The following is a 20,776-nucleotide window of genomic DNA, read 5'->3' as shown; positions in this document are numbered from 1 at the left end:
GCCCCAGCCACGCGTCTCATGGCCAGCCCCACTTCCGCCGTTGTCTCCGTTCCAGGGCACCACACATCCATGTGTCAGCTGCGCCCCGCCTCTTCCCGCACCGGCGCTGCAGTCACCGCGGCCCGGGCCCTCGTGGCAGGCCGCGGGTTAAATTTGCTGGAGCGGCCGGCCGCGGTACACGTCCACCGCGCTTCGTCTGCTGGCCGCGAGCTCCATGTGGTGACGCCGGGGCTCTGCGGCAGTCGCACCCGCCAGCGCTCGCACCGTGACGTCGGGGGGGGGGGGGGGGGGGGGGAGAGCCTTAACTTCACCCCCGCCAGTGCCCAGAGTCCGCGAGGAGCCCAGCCGGGAGAAAGTGCCAGGATAACGGCACCGATCGGCTGGAGCTCTACTCGCTTGTGGCCATCTTGTCAGCGCGCTTAGCCACGCCCCCCTAATTTGGGATTTATCTTGTGTTGTGTTTTCACTTTATTTTTATTTGAAGTGCTGCATAAGTAACTTACACATTGCCTACAAGCTAAGCCTGAGTGTTCTGTGCAAAGCTACCAGAGGGTTGAGCAAAGGTTTAATTGGGATTAGCTTGTGACTTCACCCTAACAAAGATTGTGGTTGCTGCTTGAGTAGGGTTTCACCCTCCTCAACCCATAATCCAGCATTTTTACACTGCACCTAGCCATATAGCTAGAAGTCTTTATTCACGGTCATGCATTCTTGAATTTATTCATCCACCCACTGCCCACCTTCCAACTATTCATTTATTGAACCAAGTATCCCTTTCTCCAAACTCCATCCATCCATCTATCTATCTATCCATCCATCCATCCATCCATCTATTTGATGACTGGATAAGATTTTATAATGAAAAATGTGTTCTAAATTGTGCTATATTTGCCTTTTTTTTTCAAAAATGTATTGAAGATCGAGCCCCCCACCTATCTTGCAGTCGTCCGGTTCACACGGTTGCTACACGCACTATGGGGGGAGGGGAGGCTGGTCTAACAAAATCTGCGAGGTATGATTTTGCTCCCCAGTCCCGCCCTGCCTAACATACAACAGAAAGAATGAAAAGCTACTAAAACATACGGTATGCTTTTTCAGAAAGTCATTGCCTGTTCCCGTTGCCAAAGCTTTCTGTTTAAATTCTTTGTAAAACTTACCGATGCTATCTTGGTCTGGACACAATTGTGCTCTACCGAATACTCGTGTCCTTGCATGAAGATATTTAGCATGCTTTTAATGTCCATGCCCACAGAACCTAAAAACAGAAAACAAAGAAAATTTGAAACCTTTGCTGAAACATGCAATAATTGAAATGCCCTTGGGGCCTGTTACTGTTCATGATTATTTCGGTTTAGATACTTCAAGTAAGGTAGTTCCTACTTAATGGTCTCGCTTTGTGACCACATATATATGACAATTTGGTCACTCCTATAAATTGCATACTTTTGTCTCAAACAGTCTGTTTTGGATTCTGAAATGTAGATTCTAAATGATAGCATGATAAATCAATCATTGTGGTACAGAAACTATTCCTCTGGTAACAGTTTGCTGCATAACAATGCTAATTTGTTTCTTATACATCATTTACTATATCAGTCCTGACTTTTCAAACCACAGTAAAAGGCAGGTACTGCTACTGCCTAACTCAAAAGAATTTATGGCTTCACATGGTCTACCACAGGCTTCTCCAAGGAGTAGCCTGTAACCCTCTCCAGCTACCTAAAAGTAGCTCTCCCGTGTGAAGTCTAGCCCAGTAAATCAGAAGATTGCGCATGGCTGAATTAATATATGTATACCAAAATTGAAAACTGTGTATATGAAATGAAAATGTGTGTATTTTGAGAACTTATCACCCTACATTTGAAGAAAAATGGCTGAATTTCCAAAATATATTTGAATGACAAATTATGTGGCATTGGAGAGATGCATTTCCATGGCGCCAAGAGTATCGCAGATATGACTGTTAGGTGTTACCCATCTAAAGGTATTCCAAATTGAGAAATCTTTTTTATCTCACTGTGGCAATCCTACCTGATTCACTAAGGTGACGACTGCTCTTAAGCGTGCATGCAGTGGCCAATAATGTAATCTTTTTTGATGTGGTCAGGATTACAACACTATAGCTCGGGGTGATTCATTGATTATAAGTAGCTCTTAATGAAGAAAATGTTGGAGATCCCTGGTCTACCATTGACAAGATACCTTCATAATGAGTGTAGGATCCACCCCAGCTCTGGAGCATGCAAATGACTATGCTACACAGAGAGCTCTGTAATACACGTCTTTATTCCTCAGCATGCAGCCGTTAACTGAAAGTACTGAGTCAGATTTTATTGACCATACCCAATACTCCCAACTGATTATGTAACTTTGTAAGGAGTCCGCCTATGACCACAAGGGTCCTAATGCACATGATCACACAACACTACATCTCCACCCTTTGTTAAATAAAAAATACAGGCAACATATATACACTAGAGTTCATCAACGAGTCGTCAAGGGGATTGCACTAATCTTACCGATTGAGTCGTAGGAGGTGAAGGAGTTGCACAGTCATCAGAGAACATAGCTGTGGAATCAGATGCTTGAATTTGGCACTCAGGTGGACTTGTTTCATTTGTGAAATATGGAGCTGACGTACATTGAGGCAGATGTTTGAAATGGGACTAGTCTCTCATAATGGACTTTCCGGGACATTGAGTGGTCACCATATGTCCATTACCTATCACAACTCTCAATGGATCAGTATCAAACAGAGCATGTCTCGCGTTTCCATTTTTGTTAGACTAGGACTCGGTCTCTTTCAAAAACCACATCCCTAGCGTATCTGTTCAGCATAGGCCCTCATCTTTCTTTTGTGAGAAGTGTTTGTGACACAAATCTCATCAATGTCTAATAATCGGCGTATGGTGAAATGTGGCAGCTTTGTGGCAATGGCTCTCCCAAACAGCAAGGTGGCAGGGCTTTCACGAGTGTTAGAATGGGGAGTCAACCTATAAGCATGAAGGACTGGATACAAAGCTAACTTGAGATCGATTCCTTCGAGCCCAGCGCGCTGAACCACTTTCTTCAGGGTGCCCTTAGATCGTTCAACACCATTTGTCTATGTCCAGAGAGGCGTGCTTATATTCAAATGACTATGAAAGTCCTTAAACTCTCTCTTCTATTGAAGGGCGGAACGTTGTCAGATTTGAGGATGGCAAGAACACCCCATGCTGAAAAAATATTATCCAGTCTCTTAATCACTTTTTCATGTGAGGTTGATGATAAATCTTCAACTAAGAGAAAACGTGAGTTCTCATCAATAAATTTAATGAGATGATGGCCATGTGTAAAGGTCCAAAGAAATCAACTGCAATTTTCTCCCACGCGTGTTTAGGAAGACAGACATATTTCGCGAATGCTGTGTTGTTTTGGTAGACACGCAGTTACACTGGTGACATGGTTTCAGTTCCTTCTAGAACCGTTCATCAAGGTGAGGAAACCACCCTGTCTCGGAGGGCTCTCTTTGTGGCTTCAATGCCATGATGTTCTTTTTGTGTGCTAGTTCAATAATGTGTTGACTCAAGCTCTCAGGTATGACAATTATCAAACCTCTTAGTTTAATACCTTCATGAGTGACAGTTCTTCCTGCACATTTTTGAAATTCAACGTCATCTGTGAGAGGTTGAGTATGTCTTCTCCATGACTACAGTGCAATTATATCCTGGAGTATGAGCATGTCTCTGTCTGTATTGGTAGCAGCAAGAATCTTCTCTATGGATAGAGCTGCACTGGGTGTTGGACTTTACTATGAAATTAATATATGCTTCACCCGCTTAAGACATTGCACTGTGATGCTGTAACGGCACTCGTGAGAAGTAATCTGCAGGGTTTTGATCCTTCCCGGCTTATGCACAATAGGGTAATCATACTCTTGTAATCTCAAACCACACATCTCTATGCGAGAGGGCATCCTGGCTTTCGGATTTCGGAAAACGGTGAGAAATGCATGGTGGTCAGGGACAAACCTGAAATCCTTTCCATACAGAAAGGCATGGAAATGTTCACAAGCCCACACTACAGCCAGGCTCTCTTTTTCTGGCTGAGAATAGGCATGTTCAGTCTGAAATATGCTTCAGCTGGCATAGGCCACAATGTGTCTGAGCATTTGGATGTCCATTGTGTTGGGGAAGGATTGCGCCAAACCCAACTTGGCTTGCGTCTACAACAATCTCAGTATGTAACTTTGGATCAAAGTAAGCCACATTTATCTGGAGCAATAGCTGGCCGTGCTTAAAAAGGATCGCAGCATTGTTACATCTTGCGGGGGGGAAAGGTGGATGACAATGCTTGTACTTTTTCAGGGTCAGGAGTCATCCCCCCTTCAGAGAAAACATGACTGAAGAATTTGAGTTTGGATTTGTCAAATTCACACTTTTCTGCATTTAACGTGACACCTGCATCAGTGAGCAAACAACATACTTGCATAAGAGCTTTCTCATGTTCCTTTAGTGTGAGCCCAAACACTAATATATCTTCACTGGAGTTAAAAGCATGTGTGACAGGTTGAATTACTCATCGAATAACATCCTGAAAGATTCCTGCAGCAGACGACCCACCAAAATTGAGTCTTTTATATCTGAATAAACCAACATGAGTTAAAAAAGTAGTAATATACCTAGAGTTCTATTCCAGCTCGAGTTGATGGTATCCTTTGTTCAAATCAAGATGGGAGATGAGTTTGGTGTCATTCAGTTGTGTGGACCTGGATGTCTTTCTCTCTGGATTGCCTTGTTGGCCTGGCACTCAGACACAAATGCGCACTGCACCTCCACTGTCCTTTCTTGGCACTACCATTATGGGCGAAACTCGTGGCGTTGGACTAGTAGAGCACTAGATGATGTCATGCTTTAGTAATGTTTCCAGTTCTTTCTCAACGGCCTCCTGTAAATAAAAAGTAATCTGTCGGTGTCAATAAGCAACATGAAGAATGTCCTCATTAATGTGAAGTTGCACCTTTATTGGCTTAAGCTTCACTAGTCCATAATATAACAGGAATTGACTGGCTATTTCAGAATGTGCATTGAGGATGAGGTTGTAGTTGATGGATATCAGTCCCATGTCAGCAGCGGTGCTGGAGCCGAATAGACATGCCCTTGACGAAGTATCTTGAAGAGCACAAATTGGTGCTTGTACTGTTGTTTTTTTATGCCACATGGTCTATACAAATGACCATTGACTTTGCAATAGCATAGAAGTGGCCCATGCGTAAACCTTTGTTTCCGATGGTGTTAGATGAGGTAACAGACAGTTTGTTGTATTTTTCTGCTGGCAAGATATTGCTCAATGCACCACGGTCTACAATGAAAGCTGTAGGGCAGACATTCACCTTTAGCGTGATCTTGGGGCATCTGCCAAATGAGTCGTTCGCTTCACGTGGCGATCTTTCATTAACATGTGTTCTTCTTTCCAAGTAGCCAGTCCTACATGTGCATGTTTTTCTGCGGTTGATTGCACACCCATCGGCTTCACTGTTGCTCTACGATGACTCTGAAGAACTTTTGGAAGATGACTTTGATGACGATCAACTTCGTTTAGTCTCCAATTGCCTCAATTGATGTAGCTATTTGGCCTTTTGGGTGGGCTAGAATGCTTCTGTAACTTACTGGCACCCATTTTCTCCTCATCGTGATGCACTTAGCTTCTCTTTTGCTTTGCAAACCGTTATGAAATGGTTTTCCTGCTCAAAGTCTTTGCATGTCTGTCCAATGGCAGGACATTTGCCTTTGTGATGAAATGAGAATCCACATCGGGGACACACTTTTTCTTCAGAGACATCGTCTTCTGAGCCTTCACTTTGTGCTTCTGCTTATTTTTCATGGAACACCGCAGATTCGTTCTGGGTTGTTCTAGCTTCCATATTAGCAGCATGTCGACCATCATGTTCCTCAGCTCTCGCAGCCATGAGTGCCTTTTTTAGACTGAGTGTCTCTCTCTCAGCATGAGTCATCTGAATGAATCGGAGAGGCAACCATTGATGACTAAGATGCATGGCTTCTTTATCATTGAATTCCTCGAACTTGCAATGCTTGATGAAAGTATCAAACTCAGCCATTGTCTCACCAGCTTGTTATCTTGCCTGACTGAAGATGTATCTTTCATAGTCGACATTCTCCATTGGAATAAACTTGGCTTCCAATGTTTCCTTGATCTGATGGTACGATATTTCATCAGCTTGTGATATTTTCTTAATCACTTCCTTCACACAATCACCTGCAAGGTTCTTTAAGTATTTAATGATCTTTCTGTCATCTACTTCTTCTAGAGTATCTATGAAGTCATTGAATGTTTCGATCCATGCAGTCCATCTGGAGCCAATATTCTGCTTTTTAGCAGTGTTGAATGGCAGTGGTGGTTTCAGAAATACGTCTGCGCCTTATTTGGCGCTCTTTCTATAGCCATGGAAGAACTTCAATTTCTTGAAGACCTTTTGAGTTGTGCTCAGTATCCCTAGCTTACTTTCTGGTTGTTCCTACAGGGACCAATGGCTTCATAAGCACAACCCCCGTATTTGCCTCCGAGCCACCTCACCAGATTTTGAAATTGTAAGGCGCTTTGTAGACTATCGCTTCTTGTACCTAACTGCCTCTGCCTTTAGCATTTCTTTGTGCCTGATCATCTCCCTCTCTAGCACTTTCTTGCCCTTGGCTATTGCTGCCTTTCTCGCTTCTTCGTACCTGGTTGTAGCTGCCTTGAGCATTTCTGCTTTGTATTGATGATGGCTATGTGTTATGCTGTGGTGCAGTATCTTTTCTTTCGGCGTTACCAGTAGGTTTCTGGCAGGCTCTCCAACAGTGTTCCTTCGTAGGGCCTTCACATTCTTCGAGGGCCTTGTATGAGTTACAGCGATGCTTTAATTCCACATATGCCAACCGTAGTTTGCTTCTTGAGGCGCATGTGGCATTAACAAGCAAATTGCTGGACCTCAGCAAACTCTCAGGTAGGGTTTCTTCAGGTCAAGTATCCCCTGCTCATCTCCAGTCCCGGCTCTGGAGCACACAAATTACTATGCCACACACAGAGCTCTGTTATACACGTCTTTAGCATGTAACCGTTTACTGAATTTATTGTCAGACTTTATTGACCATACACAGACACACCCAAATACCTCCCAACTGATTACGTAACTTTATAAGGAGTCCGTCTAGGACCACTGGGGTCCTACTGCACATGATCCAACAACACTACAATAACTATGTCAGTTACATACATTAACAGCTAGCAATGGAGAAGTTCTGTTTTGTTAGAAGAAAGCACTAAAAGTGTAGAATGTGGAAGCAGAGTACTTGGATTTTAGGTACTCGTTTCATACTAATCCTAGAACATGTTAAAAGTACTAATTACGTATGTAATGTGGGTTGAATTTAGCAGTTTTAATCACAGCCTCCTTCAGATTACTAACCTGGAACGTTTGATGGCCGGGCAGGACGTTAAACATACAATCTGTCTACAATGAACACCTGCCCCAGCCCCCATGAGTTGTCTCATCTCTACTTGTCGCTAGTGTTCAGTTGTAAAAATGAGATTAATATATATAGAACATCAAGCACTACCTTTTGTTTTACTAGATACGAATATGGCATGCATACAGTAGTCATATCTAGTAAAACCAAAACAGTAATATTAACAACTGCTACAGATACACTTTGTAAACTAACATTCTTGCACCGTGGTGCACATTGTATTACTAGATTTTGTACACTTTAAGCATATTTGTGCATCTTCTGAACTGTTATAATATGCTTGAGGTACCATACGACTGCAATTATGCAAGCTTTCCCTTAAAAACCAGTAGCTGTACTGCATTTATTACCGTTTGCACTTGATACCTGTAACTAAATACAGCACTGAGAAAAATATATCAGTCCGTTTTAAAGTTTCACAAGCCTATTTCTTAAAGCATATGGGCCTATGCCTAGGGGTAAGAACCCAGTCTAAACTCACCTTTTTAGCGCTTGGTAAAACGGCAAACAATTTTTTTTCCTCGCAAACACGTATTCCCAACTTGAAAGCTAATGCGCTACAACACTGGGCCTTTAAAATACACTTTATGCTCAAATGTTGTATTCTTTTTATCACTCCAAAAGTACTCCACAACAAATCTCTTCCGCTTTCAAAGCTGATCCCTACACATGTTACACACCAAGACTGCTAACTTTTTACAGACTGTATTATATTGCTATGCCGATCAAGAACTATAGGATGTAAAATTATAAGTAGCAACCAGTTAGTTGTAGAGAGATCCTTTAGTTGTGTTTTGATAAGAGTGGAAGCTTCAAATAGTAGTGCCCTGGTTTCTAGCAGATGCCGTTTTATGAAGTTTCAATTTTTTTTCTCAGGTTTCATGCCAGTAGACAGAATACTAATTTACTTACGTATAGCTCAGTAAAGGCATGTTAATATGTGCGATCAGGCTTCGCTTCCCCATTTTCCTGCCTCTTATCCAGTTTTATTTACATACTCCCTGTTTTAAGGCCCATTTTCACACTCTGACCCATGAGTGAGTCAGGCACTTTTCTCAGCATATGAGCTACTGCGCATGAGCCATGTGTCTCGGGTTTTACAGGGCTAGTCTGCTTTCACCTCTGGCCCTCTGTGGCCTACCAGGCTGCAAGGCGACTATCACTGTGACAAAGTCCATCCCCATAAACTGAACATTACCATTCATTTTATTCTTCAACCCTGTGCTTTCTGAGCCTGTGCATCACTTCACGAAGGTGCACTTTCTGGGCTCGTCACAGAACCAGGTGGGATGAGCTGTGAAAGAGTAACTGATACCAAACACCCACTTTGCAACACGTCGCGAAAGCACAGAGTCTGCCACAATGCTTGAGAAGAGATGGGCCAGTAGGGTGGACAAGTGAACTGTGAAGATGGTACAAGGTATAATAATATACATGAAGTATGCCTCCGATAATTGGAAGCATTTGTAGTGCAACCGATCAGCTTCTTGTGAGTGCATGTAACACTATGCAGCTTTGCATCACTCAACACACACATTGAGACTTTTGAGGTGAGGATAATGTGACTAACTAGGTAATTCATGTGGACTGGCTCAAGTCACAAGTGAGTGACCACATCTGTGACCAATTTCCGGCATGTTTTTTAGGTCTCGTCTGGCGTTGCAGCGCACATGCTCTGCGAGGGCTTCTTGGATATACTTTAAAAAGTCGTGTTTCGGCTCTGCCCGTAATTTTCATTGGTGTGCGTCATTTTGAGTCCTTGATTATGCTGAACCGAGTGTGATTGTACCAGAAGCTTTTTAGTCCCTCCTGGTTGCCAACCTGTCCTCTTTTGGCCCCGCTCACCCGGACTGGATCTTTTACTGGCGGCTTTACACGCTCTCCTTTAAAACACAGTAAGCACTCTTTTCTTTTCATTTTCAGCGCTGTCCGCACGCTCGTAATGGCCGCTCGGGCAGCCTCTCCTGCTTCAGCCCCCCACCCCCTGCCTCGGAGCACACGTCCGCTCAGGGAGCCTCTCCCCGCTGCAGTCCCCCCCCACCCCCCGCCCGCCTCTGAGCACACGTCCGCTCGGGGAGCCTCTCCTCGCTTCAGCCCCCGCCTATAACAATTGCTGCCAAAAACTCAGTCCTGGCAGCCATTAACAGCGGGGCACTCACGGAGGGACGCTACGTCCATTCTGCCATCTTTTGCCTTATTCCCGCTTTTCATTACATTTCCTATTAACTCCCCGCTCCTTGTTATCTAAACCTCTAAAACGGGTGTCCTGGTACCGCTCCTTTCATTGTACCCTATCAGCGCTTTCTTGTGGTGTCAATGAAGCGCTATACTATATACTCCTAGCCAAGTATCGGTGGCAGGGGCATATTAATGAGGAAGGTAAACAGAAATGTCACCCCTCCCACCACCCAGAGTCAGTTTCCTTTTTACGTTACAAAGAATATTCTCTTTTTTTTCCACTACGTATTTTCTACATTACCTTCAATTTTATTTAACGTTTGCTACAATGTTCCCTGATGAGATTTAATGCTTCCGGCATATACGGTTCCCCTTCGGTATGCCTCTAAATGGCGGTTCCTAAAATTGTGCGTGTACATAACACTGGATTGAATATAGCGCTTTCCAGTAAACCGGTCTCCTCACGGTGCTGACGCGGTGTTCATGGAATCACTCCGGCCAGTTTCTCACTGCCGGTCTCTCGCCGCCAGACTGGTAGGGGGTAGCGGCGGTGAGGAGCGAGAAAGGAGAGGGGAAGAGAAACACTTGTGTCGGGCACTTCAGAGCGGTGCTCTGTCTGTCACTCTTTCAGGCGGCAGTTTGTTGCTGCAGTCTTTGGGCCCATTCTTGGGGCTTCTGGGAGTACTGTGCCTCTTGGGAGTTGCTGTCTGCGCCAGCCAGTTGGGATGCGGTGCTTCGTTCAGCTGGCAATACCGTCTCTGCAGGCAGGGCGATTTGCTCCTCTCTCGTTCTTTTCTTGCCAGGCCGGTGCACCAGCACGCCAGGACTGGAGCCGCTTCCTGCTTTCCAGGCCTGTGCATGCACATGCCAGGTTTTAAGTCACAGTTGCGCACAGACCATGATCTGCCCAACGTTCGCATATAAAGAGCAGAAGTTCATAGTGGAAGAATCAATCTACATCCATATGCCTCATACTACTGTCATTCACACTCACAATCCTTGTGCCTCACACTACTCTTACCCTCATCACTCTGTCCATCTGCATCACACTGCTCTGACCCTCCTCCTTCTACTACTATCTCCCTCACACTGCTCTTCTACACCCATCTACTTCCTTATGCCTAATACTAATCTAATAAACTTTCCTCCCTTCCACCACTCTTCTACTTCTCACACTACTTTCATATTACTCCTGCTACTCTTCTACTCCGGTCTCCTTCCTTATGCCTCCTACTGCTCTCCTCACTCCCCTTTCTTCTGCCTCATGCTACTCTCCTCCTCATTATGCTTCATTAACCCTCATGCTATCCTTCTCCTCACTCTCCTTCCCAAATCTTAAACACTAATCTTCTCCTCCTAACGCTATGCTTTAAACTACTACACAGCTAACAATTACAATTCTCACAACATAAAGCCACAACATATCACATACACTCAATAAAACATAGCTAAAATACAATACCATTAGCAAAGCAAATAGCTTCAACTTAAACAAAGGCGAGACCTATTCCATTTTCTATGCTTGTTTTTGTATTGCCATTTAGTTTTACTCCCCCTCTTGCACAGAAGCACAATTTGCTAGGAGAGAGTCCATGGCGTGTTGAGTGAAGCAAGTGTGGAGCATGGTGTGCAAACTATATCTGGCCCTCCCCAGCTAATGAAGAAGCGTGTTTTGATATTACAGGGTCACTCTTGGTTGGCCGTTTAAGATTTGCCTGGAAAACAAAGAGCAGATCTAACTGGACATATGCATTCGATTTTCGAATTAGACTTCTCCTCTGGCGACCATCTGATAGACGTGGTTGCTTTTTAGCTTGCTCTTGTGCTACTTTTTCAGTCCCTTCAGTCTGCACCATCCCTCTCCTCCCCATCCATGCTGAGCCCCCACCACTCTTTTAGGGTGGCCATCTGTCTATCTATTTCACGTCTTTTGTCCGTAATTCTGGGAATTGCAGTGAGCTGTGCTGCTCCTCTGCAGAAACCTCCACGCTCTGCGGAACTCCACGTTGGGTCCCGCTGACACTCGTCTTCTCAGCACAAGAGCAGTCCTTCCCAACCTAGAACTGAAGACCAACCTGCCCATACAGAATGACAACAGGCCGGTCTCAGCATATGGTGTGGCTCCTCCTGCCCGACCTGGGGCAGGGCATTCTGCTTTTATCCAGGGGTTTGAGCTACTGCACACGTAATTTAAAATATCTTCCATGGACATCAGAGTTCCTTGTGCATCAGCAATTATTAGGCAAAACAAACTATTGCATCTGTTAGAGAGATCCGAGTCTTGCCTAGTCTCAGTTTTGACTGGTAGAGTTGCACCATGGGATAATGTGCCTCCTGCATAGCACAAGATCGGAGGGTTGGGGGTGGCAACAAAGAATGACATGCCGGATGCAATCAGCACTAAAGCTGGCCCTTTCAGGGGCGTAGCTACAGGTGGGTGAGCCGATGGTAGCTTGAGATAAAGACTGGCTCACCTCGAGGTCCCATTGGAACCTCAAGCCCATAACGAGCCAAGCTTTCATATGACTTCATGCACAAAAAGGTAAAAACAAAAGCAGTAACTTCTGAGGTAAAAAGGATAGACAAATGAATACGCATTTAGTGGCTAATATGGACAAACTGAAATCACAAAACCTTGATTAACTATGGCTCCCCCATAACCAAATTGTGTGTTATAAGTTGCAAATATTTTATTTTACCAATCCTCCTTTTTCTTTACATTCACATATAAAAGTACCTTCAAATGCTGAGTTCAGAATACTGCTGTTCGAAAACATACTGCATTTGGTTTAATAGACTACAATAAGAGCCACTGGAATATGCAGCAAGGGAGGGCCATATTATACGTCAGTGTTGATTAAATTATGCAGCATGAAAAGGCAAATTATATGGCGTAATGAGGCACATTTTATGACAGTATTGTTTCCTTAATTTGTGATTTTTGTTTCACTTGTTAGTAATCTCTGAGCATAGGTTGCATCTAATTTGTACCAGTTTAACACCCAAATATAGCAATAAGCAACAGAAGGGTCACCCTCCTGCTGTTGAACTCCAGCAGGGGAAGGTAGAACAATAGGTTTCCTGTCACAGGGAGGTGTGACCACCTCCCAGACAGGACTTGGTGTATTTGGCGGGTCTGGGAGTGCTTGCCAGCACCACCAGATTGCTTTGAAGGGCACATTTGGTATCCTCCTTGCATGCTGCAGCTGAAACTAGTTCTGGGAGCCCTTCGCTCCAGCTATGGCGCTAAACTGGACAAAGGACACGGGAGCATCCTTCCCTCTGTCTAGCCCCTCCTCTGGGAGGGACCACGGAGTTGTTCAAATCCTTCCCTTAGGGTACTCAAGGTCTTGCCTCTGGGTGGGTCCTCAGATTCGTGGTGGGACAATACTCCAGCCTGAAACAAAGTCCCTCTACGGCTGTCTGGACACTTGGACTTCATCTGGAACCGAGACTGCACCAAGGAAGACTCCTGGTCTCACTGCTCTGCAAGTCTTCTTCATCATCTGTGTTTGGGCTTCATCCAGGATCTTCAATAGACCTGTGGGCATCAAGGACACCCAAAATAATCTCCCTTGAAGTAAAGGAATCACACCCCAGCATCTGCAGGCACCGCAACAAAGCTGACTGGTCTGCTTTTCCTGTAGTCCTACAGACTTCCCGGGGCTCAGCAACACAGGTGGTGGTCCTGCAACTCCCGCGAAGCCAGACTTGTACTCTCTGCAATTTTGAGACCAGTATACATCGTCAGAACTGCTGGGACTGAAAACCTGTGCACCGAGTCAACTTGCTGTTGCCAAGGCTTGTTGGCTCTGCACTCCAGAGATCTTCGGGCTACAAGAAGCTCCTGCCTCCAGCATATCTTCCCTACAAGATCAGTGTCCTCACCATGGTAATCCTCGACTCTCCCGAACCTCCCGACATCAGTGGGCAGTGCGTCCTTGTGCCTCCCGGTCACTTTCGAGTGGCATAGACTGTCTCCACTGCTTGCAGGTTCTTCACTCTCAGAATCCACCCTTGGATTCCATCCGACTTCATCACAGTCTTTTCCAGTTGCACTTTCTTCCAAGTCTTCCATTGTCGTCTACGGAGGTTTCTGATGTCTCTTCACCCCTATGCAACCGGCTTCCGTGGTGTAGGTAACCTGGTTCCTAAGGCATCAACGGGTGGGGTGGCTTTCTAACCTTCCGTCCTCCAAGGGAATTATTCGGGTCCTCTGGGAAGGTCCTTCTACAAAACTGCAACCACAACTTCTCCATTGACTTCCATTGGGCATGCAGCTGTGTTCCCACTCCACACACAGCCTTCTTAGGGTTCATGGGTACTTACCTTGCGTGGTTCCTTGTGTCCCAGGCTCCTCTGGGTCTTCAATTCCAAGTCCCATCCTCCTTTGCAGTTCGCATTCCACTTTATTAGTATATGGTTTGGTCTCCCCCCTGGAGACCACTGTATTTTGTGCTACTTATCGGACTGCATTTGAAGTATTTTTGTGTATTGTGTTGATATTTCCGGGTATGAAATATACCAATGTGTTAGTGAGTGTTGTGTAATAAATATAAGTATTTTTTATATAAACACTGTGTGGTTCTTTCTCATTTAACGTACACTATAAGAATAAACTGGTAAAACAAGCTGCTTAACACTCCTTCAAGATATGCCTGAAGGCTGCTCTCCACAGCTACCACTTTAAGAGATTTCTATGGTTATCAAAGACCACTAAAATCACCATAAGTGTTGCCTGGATTAGTGCAAGGTGCATCACTTAAATAAGTGGGCATCATATACTAAGCCAGCCTCCTACACTATCCCTGTTAATTTTTCTGGCCTGCCCATCTCTAGGCCTGGCTACCATTCCTGCAGCCTGTGCAATGCTCCATGCCCTGTTCTAAAGCTGATTGCAGGTTGAACTGGTAAGAAGGAATAGCCAATGGACGGAGGGATATAATTTTATTGTAACTGGTTTCTGTAAACTTTTTATTTCACCTTTTCCAGTTAATGGAGAATGAACAGTACAATTAGCAAAATTAAAGTAATATTACCAGTGTGCACTAATCCCAAAACCTATTAGTACCACATTATAACCTGCCAGACAAACCTTGACTGGATTTCTCCACTTTGTGACATGGTCACCTCCACTTTTTGCTCACTGATACTGATGTTGATTGTTGTGTCCCTGCTAACCAGGAACCCGTGCCAGCACTCTTTCCCTAAAAACAAAACAAATGCTCAATTGTAGCCCAATTGGCAAGGACTTTAGAACCCTTGTAAATCCCTGGCAAATGGTACCACTGATACCCAGGACATGGGTACTAAAGAGGGTGCCTAAAGGCAGCTGCATGCATTATGCCATCCAAAGGGACTGATACACAAACTTCATGCAGGCTGCCATTGCAGGATGCGTGAAATGGTGCAAGCCATTCCGATAACATGACATTGCCCACGCCCTGTGTACACTGCATGTACTATATGCAAGTCATCCCCTACAGCAGGCTTTAGAGCCCTAAGGCAGGATGCACAGAATGAAATGTGAGAGCACATCTGCTTAAGCAGATGTTACCCTATGCTATCTAGCTCCATTGCTAGACATTGCAAATGTTCAGGAAGCCATTTTAAAACGTTTTTATTGGGCACTGTTCATTACACAGCTACATAAGGACTTCACTGAAAATACTGATGTTTGGTATCAAACATCTTGTCTTAATAAGTCCGTACTGATGCCAGTATCAGCTATATGAAGATATGCCTCCAGAGGTCCCTGTATCCCTACAAGTCACTTTGAGCCACATGTACGACCGTTTTTAGCGGTCACAAACAGATATTCGAGCTGCTTGTGACCACTAAAAAGTGTTTTAACTTGCATCAACCCCATGTTGCGAGTTCGTAACCTGTTACCGACTCACAAAATATGGTTTGTGAGTCGCTATTAGGAAGGGGTGTGCCAAGGGGGTCCCTTCCTAATAGCGAGTCGCTGGGGGATGTACAATTGTTTTGCGACCGGAATGCATTCTCAAAATAATTGCATTTTACCGTCTACTACAAGTAGGTGGTAAGCCAGTCACAAACGGGAAGGGGTCCCCAGGGGACCCTTCCACTTTGTGAGTGGCAGCTGTAAGTTTTTTAGGAGCAAGCAGTGGTCCACAGACCACTGTCTACTCTTGAAAAATTAAACTGAAACGTTTCATTATTGTGTTTGAAACGCATCCGGTTTTCCTTTAAGGAAAATGGGCTGCATTTAAAAAAAAAAAAAAGTTGCTTTTTAAAAAAAGCAAACAGACATAGGTGTCTGCTGTCCCCAGCAGGTCAACATCCTTGTGTTATCACCCATTCCCAGTGGGTAGCAAATTGTAACCTGCCTCATGAATATTGATGAGGCAAGACATTTGGGACCCCACTGGGAATCACAAAATGTACCCGAGACACATCAGTACATTTCCTTTTGCAACTCACAGATTGCAAGTCACTAAAATTCGCAAATTGCTAGTCACAAATGGAATGGCCGTACATGTGTGCCTTAGTGTGTTGGCTGACTGGTATCGTCCAGCATGCCACCACAGATGAGTTTCTGATCCCATGCAGGTGAGTCCCTGCGCTTTCAGAGGCCAGGAACAATGCGTGCCAGGTGGAAGGTAATCGCACTTCCTCCAGCAGGATGGCTACTGAATTTAGCAGATTAAGAGCTTCAAAGCTGCATCTGCCTTGGATATGCAAATACGGCTTCCCCCTAGACCTGGGTAATGCCACCCCCTGCTCTGAGGCCCATTTGGCACCACAGCAGGTAGGAAATTCGATATTCAAGAGGCGTGTTTCACTTACAGATGAGTCACACTCCTAAGGTGGGCTACCAGAATTGGAGAGCCAGAGAAGGGTTCCACCATCTGGTTTTTGGTGAAAATAGAAAATTCTGGGTCAGGGTTATGCCCACTCCCCACATGAAGTGGTCACATAGGGGCTGTTGTCACCCTAGTGATGGGTAGCCCATTGGCTACTACCATATAGTTCCCTATACTACCCTAAACACCCCTAAATTGGGTATTTAGCGGTCCTCTTATACCTTCGAGATAGGTTTGTGGACCAGGAAACAGGAGAGGGACAAAGAAGACCAGTCACCGCCGCAATGAGGACCTATTCCAAACAGGACACAAAACCCTGCCTAGCTGCAGGGACCTTGACAATTGCAAAGACCTGACTTGTCCAAAAGCTGTGCATCCTCCCCAACACTTGGAGGACTGTCCAGCACTTAACCAACTATCTAGCATCTCCCTTGGGTTGGAGGAGCCATCCTCCTGCATCTGCATGCACAGACTGCACTTGTCCGGTACACCTTGTTGTTGGCTAATGGGCCCACCGAGGGAGAGGTGTCAGGAGGAAGTCTACGTCGCTGTAGGCCCGCCCAATCTCTTGGCTGAGTTTCGAGACGCTAGACTTTCAAGGAGCCCCCCCTGCACCAATACTCTGAGTGCCGGAGAACCTGCTCTAGCCAAGGCTTGTTTGTGTCTAGTTTGGACACCAACGCCAAGGAAAACTTAGCTGCATGACGAGGGACTTCAGGACCAATGAAAATCACGACCAGAGGGGCCCTGCTTTCTTATTTTTCTTCCTCAGCAGAACCGACCGAGAAATGTGACAGCATTGACCTCCAGTGGCCAGCTAGCTAAGACACACTGCACCCGGGAACCACAGCCTGGAGCCGTGACTCCTGACTGCGTCCTCTTGGCTTAGAAGTCCTCACAAATCGAGCCCTCCTTTGGGTTCTTCCGGACTTGTCCCCAAGTCCCCCCTTGCAGCCTCGGTTTCAGGTACCATTGACTTTACCGGTGTAGCGCTCAAGGCTACTATCCCGGCCAGCCCCTCTGCACCCAGACACCTCAGGGTATGTAAACTCAAGCTACTGGTAGTTCTTTGGAACTTGGCTCCTAAGCACCTTACATCCTAAAGGGCACCCCGAACACCGACTGCAAGTAAATGTTTGCTGTGTATGTTTTTCCTCCCATAAGATAACATTACCCCGTTTGAGGCTCATACCTCAGAAACCATTATTCAAGCATTTTTACTGTTTTCTTGTAAAATCGTTAACTTCGAAATTACTTACCTGATTTAAAATATTCCGGTGTCTAAATTCCTATAAAAACTTAGGCTTATTTTTATAAATTGGTCTTGGATTTCTTCTTGAGAATATCTCTCACTTATTGACTCTGTGTGTACAACAAATGCTTAACACTCCCCTCCAAGTCTAGGATGCTCGACCACAATACTACAAATAAAGCACTTGGGATTATGAAATGGAAGTATTTTGCAGGTAAGTATAAAGCAAATATATTGACATTTTCACTTATAACATAATTGAGCAATTCAAAATACTGACCAATACACTCAATAAAACACGCAAGAGGGAGAGTAATTTCAATAGGAATTACCAAAAGCTCATCAAGAAATTACAATATAACTAAATCGTGATCCAAAACGCGGATAAAGGTGGAAATATTGTTATCTCGCCAAAATCTGACTATATAGCTGAAACATACAAACAACTAGACGACATTGTGGTCAATAAAAGAAGCAATGTGCCAACAGTCAGACTTGTGTACAATGATTTTGTTTGCCAAACTATCATGGAAAAATGAAGGTTTATTAACTATTGAGGAGTACAAAAATTCCTACGTAATGAGTACCTTATGATGCCAGTGATTTATTTCATACCTAAGGTACATAAAAACATGTCTTCTCCTCCTGGAAAGGCCAATAATTTTGGCCCGCAATAGCTTATTGGAAAATACTTCACAATATATTGATATCTTTCTACAGGACTCTGTTCGTGAACTTCCATCCAAAGTCAAAGATACAGGTGACTTTCTGAAAGCTATATATGATATTCCGTGGAGTAATGACTACTTGCTTACGACTTAAGATGTAACCATCTTATACACAAGTATTGACCACCAAGACAGCTTAAGAGCAGTGGAACTTTTTTTTTTTTTTTTAAAAAGGCCTGCAAGACTGTATGAGCATAGTAAAATGATATGGTCTATGATACAGTTCTGTTTAAATAACAATTTTTTCTCCTTCAACAAATACATTTTCCAACAAGTCCAAGGTGTGGCCATGAGGGCCTATTTTTTCCCCACCTACGAGTGCTTGCCCATGGGCTGGTGGAAGAAGCAGTTCCTCATGGTCGAACACTATGAAAGCTGGGAAAGACATGTTTTCTGTTGGTTAAGGTATATTGATGACCTTTTTATAATTTGGAAGGGATCCAAGGAGAGTGCAACACAATTTGTATCTGAGATCAGTTAGAACAATGTCAATTTACAGTTCACATCACACAAGTCCGCTGGCAGTAGATTTTTAGATGTTCATGTCCATATCAACAATGACAATTGAAACTAAGCTACACAGAAAAGCTATGGCAGGCAATTCTATGCTTCACGCCAGCAGCGCACATCCACGGCATCTAATTAATAGCATTCCCTATGGGGAAATGCGAAGGTAATAAAAGAATATGCAGCAGTGATGAGGAACTTAAAAAGGTTCAGCAAAAGTCCAAATTAAGATTTCTTGCTCGGGGGTCTTCTGCTCAAATTTGAGTTCGAGACATTTTAAAAACACAAAAAATCAATAGAGTCATTACATTGTTCCTAGACAAGCAAACAGACACCAAGAATGGTGAACAAACAGTTGCAGATGAGCAAAGTAGACTCATACTGACATTTAGCAAGCAAGAAAGGCAAATAAGAACTATTGTAATGAAACAATGCCCATTGATTTTACATGATCCCATTATTGGTACGTCACTATCAAAGAAACAAACTATTGCATTGAAAAGATCTTACTCAAGTAATGCTCGTCAGCAGTAGCCCTGAAGTGATGGAGGTGTATAATTGGCTCTCTAGAAGGAAAGGTTTTTTCAAATGTAACGCATGCAGTGCATACCAATTTGGTGTCAACACAACGCAGTATAACACTCTGTTTCACCAGAGGCCTGTCAAAATTGACAAATTCCTGTCATCTAAAACTGATATTGCGGTATAGGTGAGTGAGTGTGTGTATCAGTGTGTTTGGTGAGAGAATGTATGTCTCACTGGTATATGTGTGAGTAACTACATATGTGAAAGGCAAAATATGTGAGTGTTGGAGTATATAAATTACTATATGTCAGAGTGAGTAATTTTGAGAGTGGCTGTCTAAGTGTGTGCTTGTGTCAGTGTGTCAAGAATTCCTGTCATACGAGGGGATGAAAACGGTAACCGGCGAAAACGACTACATCTCCCAGGATGCTTAGCGGTTGAGAGGTTATGTAAACAGGAGAGCTGTTACATAACTCAAGGGAAACACGCCCTTATGTAAACAGGAGAGCTGTTACATAACTCAAGGAAAACACGCCCTTATGTAAACAGGAGAGCTGTTACATAACTCAAGGGAAACACGCCCTTATGTAAACAGGAGAGCTGTTACATAACTCAAGGAAACACGCCCTTATGTAAACAGGAGAGCTGTTACATAACTCAAGGAAAACACTCCCTATAAAGGGAGGAACCGGGAGGTACAACGCTGTCGGATATTGTGTTCACACCGACGTACCTGCTTCGTGAAGAGCAGTGTTCCGGAGTGGTGCTCCAGTAAGGCAAGAACGGAGGTAGGTCGAGTCGTTACTCCCTGGGCCGTGTCTTGCCCCATCGTCACCTGTGAAGGACCCGGAAGCTCTACCGGTCAACCATTGAGCTTCGCTTTTTGACTCGGCTGAGTCCAAGCGCAGTGGCGCTTTTGCTGGTTGGAGTCGTAACTCCCAGCCCGACCAGAGACACAGGGACTGCCAGCTGTAACGCACACCAGGAGGTGTTTGCCGCGTTACAGACTCGGAAGTCCACAGGATCGATCGAGCGGCTGCTCTCGGTTCAGTCTTCTTGCTTGTGATTGGGGTATCGGTGACGCATCACCAGGAGGTGACTCCGCGTCCCGGTGCAGTCTGAGGAAGAGGTTGAGCGGCTGCTCCCTTCAGGTAGAGACCCCGGCTGGGTGTTTCCCTGACTCCTCGATTCTCCCCAACACTCTTCGTGCCCCTCACAGCCTACCGATTGGCATTGTCGGCCATTTCATTT

The 20,776-nt window shown here is 44.6% G+C and overlaps 1 protein-coding gene across 1 annotated transcript in view; it reads right to left on the bottom strand.

Annotated features, from left to right (window-relative positions):
* Nucleotides 1–20,776, bottom strand: part of MRPL1 (mitochondrial ribosomal protein L1) — a 423,200-nt gene that overhangs the window by 97,110 nt on the left and 305,314 nt on the right. The window contains exon 7 of the mRNA XM_085640944.1: nt 1,158–1,255. Coding sequence (XP_085497070.1) covers nt 1,158–1,255 — 98 coding nt within the window. The remainder of the gene's footprint in view (nt 1–1,157; nt 1,256–20,776) is intronic.

The sequence above is a fragment of the Triturus cristatus genome, chromosome 2_2, assembly GCF_964204655.1.
Source record: "Triturus cristatus chromosome 2_2, aTriCri1.1, whole genome shotgun sequence".
Taxonomy (NCBI): Eukaryota; Metazoa; Chordata; class Amphibia; order Caudata; family Salamandridae; genus Triturus; species Triturus cristatus.
This window is presented reverse-complemented; position numbering and strand designations above follow the sequence as displayed.